Consider the following 10,565-nt stretch of genomic DNA (forward strand, 5'->3'; position numbering starts at 1 on the left):
AGGCTTCAATAGTGCAGAGATTTATCAGTGCTGAAAACATTCAGAAGATTGTGAAGATGCATTACAAAACATACAATAAAAATACAAAAAAAAATTTCTTTTGCAGCAACATCAGAGAAATATTCTGGGTTAAAACGGAATCATTTCAAATTTCAGTTTGTGTCGAGTTTATTGGGTGAATGGGGAATACTCCTTGCAAAACTTTCTTTGGAGCTTTAACTTGGAACATGAAAATTTTACATTTATCAAAGTAAATATTAACACAGTTCAGCAGAAACTGTCATGTCGGAGTACAGACGGCTGATCTCAGATCAGCACTGGGTCACTGAAAACACCAACTTTAATGTGCGCTGTATCACTCAGTGCTGTCAGCTGTGTTTGACGCACCACAGAGCTGCGTGTAAAATATTCAGAACCTCTTATTGCAGTTTCATGTCTGTCTGAAGATGGTTTCGAGATTCTTAAGGCCTAATTTCTTTTCCTGTTTTAAACCACATTTTTATTTTTATCAGGATGATGCACCTAGTCTGGAAGTTAAATCAAGAGTATAACGTCATTGTGTTTTTGTTGCCATCGTGGTTCATGTCAACACTAAATATTTAAATTCATGTTGAATGTTCAATGTTGCCTTGAATGGTTACCAGTAAAGTGCATACTTAGCTGTAAACACTGCTGTGGCTAATTTTTTTGTATCAAACAAAGTGCTTTAACTCAAGCTTATTTCAACGTGTGTCCTTTGTGGTGCTAAATTTGTGTTTAAAACTAGTGCTGTCAAATGATTAATCGCATCCAAAATAAAAGTTTTTGTTTACATAATATTTGTGTGTACTGTGTATATTTATTATGTATATATAAATACACACACATGCATGTATATAATTAAGAAAAATATGTTTATATACTAAATATATTTATATATGATATAAATTATATGAATATAAATATATACATGTAAATATTTTCAAAATATATGCTGTATGTGTGTGTATTTATATATACATAATAAATATACACAACACACACACATATATTATGTAAACAAAAACTTTTATTTTGGATGCGATTAATTGCGATTAATCATTTGACAGCACTAGTTTAAACCCAAGGTAAAATATTCAGGCTTTCATAAATTGTCAGCATGAGCCACCTAGGATCATACTGCACAAACAAAATCTTTTTTCTTTTTTTTTCATGATCATTTTCTGACCTTTCTTGACCCTTTAGCAGGTTGTTTTTGTTATTGCACCTTTAAGATTGTGTATATAGCATAATCTGGTTTTTGGGCTTGTTTGGTTTGATGGTTTTAGAGGGATTTTGGGCAGAAGACCAAGCTACTCCAGCTAAAACCAGGATATCAGGATAGTTTAAAAGTGATTTTTTATTATTTTTTCAGATTGTTAGAGAATTTTAGGTGTAATAATCACATACATCACATCTGAAATGCTTTGGTCTCCCATGATCCCCAGAGAACATCTTCAACCAACAAATACAGACATACTAGGTAAGTCATTTTCTGCATCTTTCACATTGAGTTCAAAGTTTTATTCATCACATGCTTGTCTGGTGGCCCAACAGTGAGTGTTTTGTTGTGTAAGCAGTGCATCAAACAGTAAAGGAGACAATAGATTATATATGACTGTAAAACAGGACAATAAAAACACACAGAGGTCTCTAAGAAAGTGAAGCCATGCAAATGCAGTCTCCCTCTCACACACACTCAAGAAAAATAGACGCTGAGTATCTTTTTAAGAAGTACTGGAGTGATTGTAAACTGTTTCATCCAGTTGTATATACACTCTTGGCTCTCTTGGGTTTATAGAGAAGCAAGACTGGCTCCTTTTAAGGTGAATTCCCTGTTTGCTCTCTGCATTGAACTTCTGCTGCCAAGAGCTGTTGGGAGACCGTTCCAGTGAAATCTCCCTGAGAAATAGAGAGACACAAGCCCTTATGGCCAACAGGAAATTCAGTAAAATCACAAATAAGACCATAACCACAAATTAGATCTCACTTGTTTCATCTATAGACATCAATGAGATTAATTTGATATAAAATAGAGGAATTTACCAAATGCAAGTCAATATGTAAGTATATAAGTATAATTTTGTAAATTATTATAACAATAATTATTGTATTGTATTATATTTAAAATATAATATGTGATCCTGGACCACAAAACCAGTCTTAAGTCGCTGGGGTATATTTGTAGCAATAGCCAAAAATACATTGTGTGGGTCAAAATTATGCATTTTTTTTAATGCCAAAAATCATTAGGATATTAAGTAAAGATCATGTTCCATGAAGATATTTTGTAAATTTCTTACTGTAAATATATCAAAACTTCATTTTTTATTAGTAATATGCATTGCTAAGAACTTCATTTGGACAACTTTAAAGGCGATTTTCTCAATATTTTGATTTTGATCTCGGCCAAATATTGTCTGATCCTAACAAACCATACATCAAAGGAAAGCTTATTTATAAATCTCAATTTCGAAAAAAAATTGACACTTAAGACTGGTTTTGTGGTCCAGGGTCACATATATTAATAAATTATACACACACATAATTTAATGATATATTATTGATATTATAATATATTATACAAATGTTATATTAGTATTTAATATATAGTATTATGTAAAAAATGTATTAAAATGTAATAATTAAGAGACAATTAATGATATATAGTAGAGAGAGATAAAATAAAATAGCTCAGTCTAAGAATTTGATGAGGAATATTTAAGCTTTTGATTGCAGACTTTGGTATTTTGGCAAATCTTCAGATTTCTTTTGAAACTGTAAAGGAGACACATGTGAGATCTGAGAATCAGAAGCAAGCCTCCTTTTGCTCTCCATTTGATTTCATTGCTGTATAGGAGAAACAGTTGAGATACTGAAGAAATCTACAATGCAAGTATGAATTTCATAGCTTTATATACTTACTGTATCTTTTGGCTGATTTGTTTTTATTTGTATGATTTTGGCAACATCTGAGACAAAGTTGATGCTGAACTGGAACAAAACTAAGCTCTACCCTCATTTCCTCCCAAAACATTCATAAATATCTCTTTCCTCTGCTTTTCAGCACGACTGGACACAGAAGTTCATAGCTGTTGACACACAACTAAATAAACCAGCCTGCTGAGCGATTCCTCACCCAGATACGTGATATGCGAGTAGAAAAGCACAGATTTGCTGATTAGCACAGCTTAAACATTCTTTAAGACACCCATTGGCTTTCTATTCCCATTGTTTAAGAGTATTTTTTTTATATCTAACGTCCAAGAGCTCAAATGTAAACAAATGACTTTCAGAAGACCGAGGCCTTTTATGGAGTCTGGAGCAGCTGAGATAAATTAAACTGTCAGTGTTTATTTTCCAACAAATCAGCAGTTGAGCACTCCAGCCCTTCGTCAGCTGATAAAACACACTGACGGAGGGCGAGAGACAAAATTGAACTAATATAAAACCAGAAAACCCTGACTTAAAAGGATAAACTGAAAAATGATGGAAGCAGAAGTTTACTACGTAATCCTGCGTTATCGACGCGGAAGATCTGAGTCTTGTAAACCTGTGTGGTCAAGAAGCTTGAAAGTCTTTTATTAGCTTGAGGATTTTAAAGGTCTATTTCTGAGCTAATAGATCCTCTCTGTCCTTTTAGGGAGGAGAAGCGCTCATGTACATCAAAGCATGAAGAGCAATATCAGTCCCAGCTATTGTTACATGCTGAGACCTGCAGTCCATACAGTGGTGAGTTCATTTGTGTGTGTTACTGGTCATTTCTGTATTTTTTTCTGCCTTAAAAGGGCTGGCTGTCAGTCGTATTGTTGACTAGGGGCCGGAGTGACACTGGCCCCCTAAAGTGTCCACCTGATATATCAGCAGAAGATCACAGACATGGACTTTCAGCCCGGTCCAAACTTGAGATAAGCATACAGAGCAGATTTTGATAGATGTTCCTGCTGAAAAGACCAGCATGTATAATTTCCAAACCAACAGTAAGTTCAAATAAAGTTCCCAGCAGGGTTGTGTGGTAGAGCTCAATGAATTTGACTTCATTTCCCAGTATGCATCACCTGTGTTGAATGTTTTTGAATTACAATTCCTCTTCCTGTCATAACAATTCCATTTTCTGTGGAGTTTGGCCAATGCAATTCAAATCCCAACTCATGAATCACAATGGAGCCAATTCTGAATTTTGCACAACTTTTCAATGTCTAGTTACTGATTTCAGTATAAGGATAATTGAAATATCATGTGACAATGAAAACAATTTAAATATCTAATGAAATATTTTAAATGAACATAAGAAATCATTACATTACAAAGCTTGGAAGAGCCAGGACATTTTTTAATATAACTCCGATTGTATTCGTCTGAAAGAAGAAAGTCATATATACCCAGGATGGCTTGAGGGTGAGTAAATCATGGGCTAAGTTTCATTTTTGGGTGAACTAACCCTTTAAGCTAGTTACTTGGTCAACAAGCTTCAACAGAGAAGTTCACCAGATAGACCAGCACAAAGCCAGCATAGAAGTGCATACTAGTATTGGTGGCGCTGGTCTTCGTAAACTAAGTTGACCATAAATCCTCTTTTTCCCAGACATATCCTGGTTGGGATTTATAAATTGCATAAAATGTTCAGGCTTTGGCTTTGTTTTCGTATTGTTTTTATACTTGATGAAGGTAATGACTGAAAAGTAGTTTGACCGATACATGCAGGAATTTACATAGTCAACCGATTGTGGCATGTGAGAAGGTGGGATCTACAGAGTACGGTCAAGCAATGCAAAAATATGTACATATAATGTATGAGGACATGTCAACAGGAAAACAAAGCCAAAACCCAGACATTGTAGGCAATTTAGAAATCCAGGACTTGTCTGGGAAAAAGAGGACATATAGACACCCTAACAAAATCTAAATTGCATCGACAACAACAAAATCCTGTCAATGTGGGTTGGTTGTAGGCTACTGCATCTACGTGGGATTCAGCGATCGTTGCTCTGGTGGGGTGTGGCGGTAGAAAGGCTGTACGACAGCAGGCTTTTAGCAGCCCTCAAGAGGGACCGTCTTCCGTCTCACTGCCTTTTCTTCCACACAGTCAAATCTTACAGTTCATTACCCAACCCGAGCTAAAAACGTCCTGTTACGCCAGGTCTGAGAGCGAACCAAAGAAAAGAAGTGAAATGCACATCAAAGATACATGAGAACGGAGAAGGAGAGGAAAGCCGCCCCTTTCAATTTTTAATTCATCATGTGTAATCAAATGCTCATCTTGCAAATCACAGCACACACATGTGAAGGCAGAGAGCACGGCCGTAATTGACATAGACACTAAAGGGTACTGTACATGTCCCACCCTATAATCAGATTAGAAATGAATCAATATGGGTTTTTCAAAGACTGATTCCTAACATTTTGCATTTGAATCTTGGAAATATGGTGTCCTCCTTTGCAGAGACCACCAGCGATGCCCATCAGACTCCCTTACAGGAACAGTTCAAAAATGAAAACTATGTAATCATTTATTCACCTTCATGTTGTTCCAAACAGAAATGATTTGCTTTCTTCCATGAAATACAATTACAATGTCAGGACAAAAAAAAAAAACCTTAAATCCATACGACTTGTGTTTCAAGTCTTCTGAAGTCATACATTGAAAAGTCTCTTTTCAGAATGAATAATGTTCAGCTGCTGTGACTGAATCATTGAATCAGTGAACCGAATCAGTTTCATTCATGAACAAATTATGCAGACTGGGGGTGCTCAAACGGAAGTACGAACCGCTCACAGATGAACCGGTTCTTTTCAAAGATTTGATTCAAAAGAAAGATTCATTGACAAATTGGGCATCACTATTTTCTCATTAACCATACACTCTTAAAAATAAAGGTGCTTAAAAGGTTCTTCACAGCGATGCCATAGAAGAACCATTTTTGGTTCCACAAAGAACCATTCAGTCAAAGGTTCTTTAAAGAACCTTCTCTTTCTTATCTTTTTATAATCTGAAGAACCTTCTTTCGCCACAAAAACCTTTTGTGAAACAGAACGTTTCTTCAGATGTTCTTTATAGAACCATTTAGACAAAAAAGGTTCTTCTGTGGCATCGTGAAGCACCTTTATTTTTAAGAATGTAATATGGGCAGATGTCAAGATTTTCAACGAATAACAATTATTGAAATCAGTCTGTTTCTCACACAAAGCTATCATATGACTTGGAATATAGTGCAAAATTGTATAGACTACACTGCAAACAATGACTGTGATTTTAACGGTAAAAAAACTGTGAAAATGCTACAGTAAAAACCTGTTAAATGGTTAACGGTAAGTTCCTGTAAAATTTACAGGGAAAACCCGTAAACTGACGTTCCCAGAACTCCCTGCGTTGCATTTCAAATTTTGTTTGAATTTGATGTTTTTTCTTTTAAATAACTATGTTTCTTCTTAGTTTTTTCTTATCAGTTATGTTTATTAGGGTTGTATGTTACATCTAATGTTGTTAAATTAATGTTTATTGCATATTTCAGTTTAATGAGTCTCACCGTGATGGTGTTTAGTGCTTGTGTGAATGACACTGTATACCTTCTATATATGTTATTATTTAAAAGCTGCTTGTGATGGGCTTTAGTTCATCATGTGACTTTCTCATCAGCACCTGCATTTGGTGGTTATCAGTGTATTTCAAAGGTACAAAACAGATTTCAGTACTTCAATAGGTTGGTATATTAACATTATATCAGTTAATGAAATTACGGTATTTAACTGTAAATGTAAGTTAAAACCGTAAACCCTAAAATGTTGTTACCGGTTTTTTTTATGGTAGAATTCCGGCAATCACAGCCGCCGTTTTTTTTACCGTAAATTTAAATTTGAAGCTTGTCTAAATAAATTAATAATGTGACACTAAAAACTAATATCAATTGATTTAAATGCTAAACCTAAACCCTAAAGTGTACTGTATGAAAAATAGATAATCATTTTGAGATTGGCTAAAGATCACATTTATTCAATTATAAGTGTTTTTATAGATGAACTTTAAGTGAGTATTAGATGATGGCAAAGGTAATCTAACAGGTTAAATTCAGTCTGTTTCTCTCACAAAGCTGTCATATCGTATGGACTACTTTTGTGCTCTTTTTGAGTCCATGATTATTGTAACTGGATGCAAAAGAGATCCAAAAAGAACCATTTAATACAGGTTTGGAATGACATGAGAGTTTTTAGGTGAACTAAGGTCACTTTCCTTATGAAGTAAAATTTCAAAATACATCACAAAAAGAGAATCAGCAGTCATTGGCTAAACATGTTTCCATGCGCTGATCTGAAGGCAGCCGGACACACACCTGCTTGAAGCTCTCGTGTTCATTGCATCTCCTGCTGCTGCTGTCATGCTAAATAAACCTCATTGTTCCCAGTCACAACATGCCTCCTGTCTGGCCTCGTGTGTGTTTTCCTGTTCCCCCCTGGACTCCATCACATCGTCCGAAGCCTACCGTACAGACAGAGCGGAGGCTGAGCATGCCTTATTCATGCTCTCCAGCTCCGAGAAGCTCTAGCTGGGTTAAAACAAGCCTCTCTCTCCCCTGAACTTCCATAAATGATGAGCGCTAAGGCCCGCACCGGAGTAGCACCGCCGCAGGGACGCTAAATCATTCACAGCACTGTGGCTTCGGAAAGAAAAGTTTCTGCTCGCTTGCGGTCTACGGTGAAGTAAAAGATGAAGTTGGCATGGCTAGATTAGTCGTAGCTGGTCTCAACTCAAGGCCGCTGCATGAATTCATGACATTCCCAATGGAAACGGACCTAACATTAGATTTAAGTGGAAAAAAAACAAACCTATTGTCAAAGAGGAAGAGTGAAGAGAAGAAACACAGGAAGTGAGGTCATCGTACTAAGGGAAGACTTAGGAATTACACCTGAGCATAAAGACAGGACAACTCTATTGTTCGGAGAAGAAGGAAACACACTTTATGGATTTTCCTATTGACGGACAACACCAAATGTCTCAACCAACTCTACAATATTGTGTCAGATAATATTAGTATTTGTTTAGATGGTTTTCTAAATTCCAGCCAATACTTAAAAGCCAAAACTTATGTAAAAATATATTTTATAACTATAAGTCACTTTGGATAAAAGCGTCTCCTAAATACATAAATGTAAATATAATCAATTTTAAAATTCTGTACTATTTTAGTAAATTAAAAATCAAATTACATACTAAAAACTAAAATTAATTTTAAATGCTAAAAGTAAGTGTTATTAGTTAGAAATTAGATGTTATCATTTTTATTAATATTTTGAATCTTTTTATATTTTCTGTTCTCATTTTAATTTGAAAGTTTTAGTAATTTTCTTGTGTAGATATGTATACTTTTTATTTCAGTTATTTTATTACATCAAGTTAAACAAAATTTAAATGAAAACAGTAATAAAAAATGTTTTTTAATCCTTTAATTTTGGTTTCAGTTTGTTTTAGTTGACTATAGCCCTGCTACAAATGAATTTAGGCATCACAATGTAAAATACAGTATGAAAAATGAATATTTATTTTGAGATCTGAATGAAATATTACATTCAACAGTGTTATTAAATTATTATTGTTTCTATTAATTAATTTTAAGTAAACATTTAGATGATGCCAAAGGTAAATGTAAAAATATGTGAAATGATCATGCACAGTTATACATCTAATATCAACTGAATATCATATATCTCGGTATTTTTTCAGTCTTGTTTTGATTGATCAGGCTGTGTATCACACCTCTCTCTCTCTCTTCCAGGCGATTCGCCGCAGTCAGACTCCCAGGAGGCCGCGGGTGTCTGGACATGATGTCACACCTCTAACATCTTCTAGCCTCTGCTACCTGAAAGTGACAGCACTTGGCCGGAGAGAAAGCCTGTGTGGATGCGATCGCTTGTGTTTCTCTGCACTCAGTACTGTATGTGTCACCAAAAGTTCTAGTTTCGCTGCTCAAAAGACACTTCTGTTGTGTTTTGGTACCCAGCGTGGGATGAAAGCTTCTATGAATGTACCTTAATGTTCTATGCAAACTTTGATTTCACATGGCTTTCTGAAATGAACACATATTACATTGGGTTTCAAGTGGGTTCTACTGCATGTTAAACAAACATGTTTATAGGTATAAAATTAAATAATTAAATCTATTAATAATTAATAACAATTAAATGTACCAAAATAATTGTCAATAAATAATTAAACCAATAAATAAATTTACCTATTTCTTTTTAAAACTATAATTATATTTTTTATACTCTGAATGAAATTCAATAATTAATAATAATTACATGTACCAAAATAATTAAACCAATAAATAAATCTACCTATTTTTAATACTCCATGAAAACACAGAATTTATTATTTAATAATATTTCATAATATTATTCTTTTTGAAATAATGCTGCAGTTTTTATAATAAATCATGTATTCTTCCTATGATAAAGTACATTATTTTATAGTATTTCCCAAAGTCATTTTTATTTATAATCATTATTTTTATGGGTTTAATTAATTATTTACAGATTTATTAATTCAATTTCCAGTGTTTCAGTCCTCCATCTTTTGCTAGCTACCTGCACTTCTATTATATTTAAAATATTTTATATTTATAATATTTGTATATTTTATATTTATAATACTTATATACATATTTAATCAAATGAAATATAATCATATAAAATAAATTGTTAAAATTATAATAAACAAATGAATAAATATATATAAGTATAAATAACAGATTAAATTAAAACAATGGCATGTAGCCATCAAATAATTCTTAAGTAAACAGTGCATAGAGTATAATTCTGTTCTTAACCAGCAATACTTCCTTTGTCAGCCATCTTCACACACAAAAAGTAAATTAGCTATTTTCCTTGTTTGACCAGCCCTAATTAGCATAAACCAGCATGGAGTTTTATAACCATTTGAACATACATGTTTGTCTTTGCATTGTTATTTTCAGCATTTTGGCATTCTCTCCTTCTCTTTTCCTCAGAGAGGAGGTGCTACAGGTACAAGTGGAGCCGCGGTTTCACCTAAAAGCAGAAAGAGCGTCCCAGAGGTCCCTCAACATCCCCCGCATGTCTCTTTTCTCTTCCCTCCTTCTTTCTCTCTCGCCTCACTGAAGCCGTCCGATCGCGTTAGCCTCATCGCAGTGCTAAAACGCTCTCTCTGCGCCCCCCTGTCCTCTGCGCTGTTGCCGCCCTCATTTCCACCAAACAGAAACATTTTGAAAATCTCTCAGACAAGGAAAGATCGTGGGCCTCACTTCCTGCGCTGGGTTTGTGTTTGATAACGCTCAAGACAACATAATGCCAATAATGACAGAAAATTACTCCAGTGATTCTGTAATTAGCTTGTGGATCTGTTGGACATTATGGTCAGCGTTTTTTAGGGTGTTATCAAATGCAAAGCTGAATAATCAGCAGAGATCATCTCCAACAGCCACGTTACGGTCACAAGACTACACGCAAAAATCACAGGTAGCTGACAGGAAAGCAGAAATTTGATTTTCTAAGCGTATTCATATCAAAGAGTTATG

At 34.5% G+C, this 10,565-nt stretch overlaps 1 protein-coding gene across 1 annotated transcript; it reads left to right on the forward strand.

Moving 5' to 3' along the window:
* Positions 1-1,289: 1,289 nt before the first annotated feature.
* Positions 1,290-10,565, forward strand: LOC131534972 (uncharacterized). The gene is made up of 4 exons (XM_058768121.1): positions 1,290-1,501; positions 3,662-3,750; positions 8,787-8,945; positions 10,020-10,565. The coding sequence occupies exons 1-4, from the start codon at positions 1,441-1,443 to the stop codon at positions 10,314-10,316; spliced, it is 606 nt and encodes a 201-aa protein (XP_058624104.1). The 5' UTR covers positions 1,290-1,440; the 3' UTR covers positions 10,317-10,565.

This window comes from Onychostoma macrolepis, chromosome 25 (assembly GCF_012432095.1).
Source record: "Onychostoma macrolepis isolate SWU-2019 chromosome 25, ASM1243209v1, whole genome shotgun sequence".
Classification (NCBI taxonomy): Eukaryota; Metazoa; Chordata; class Actinopteri; order Cypriniformes; family Cyprinidae; genus Onychostoma; species Onychostoma macrolepis.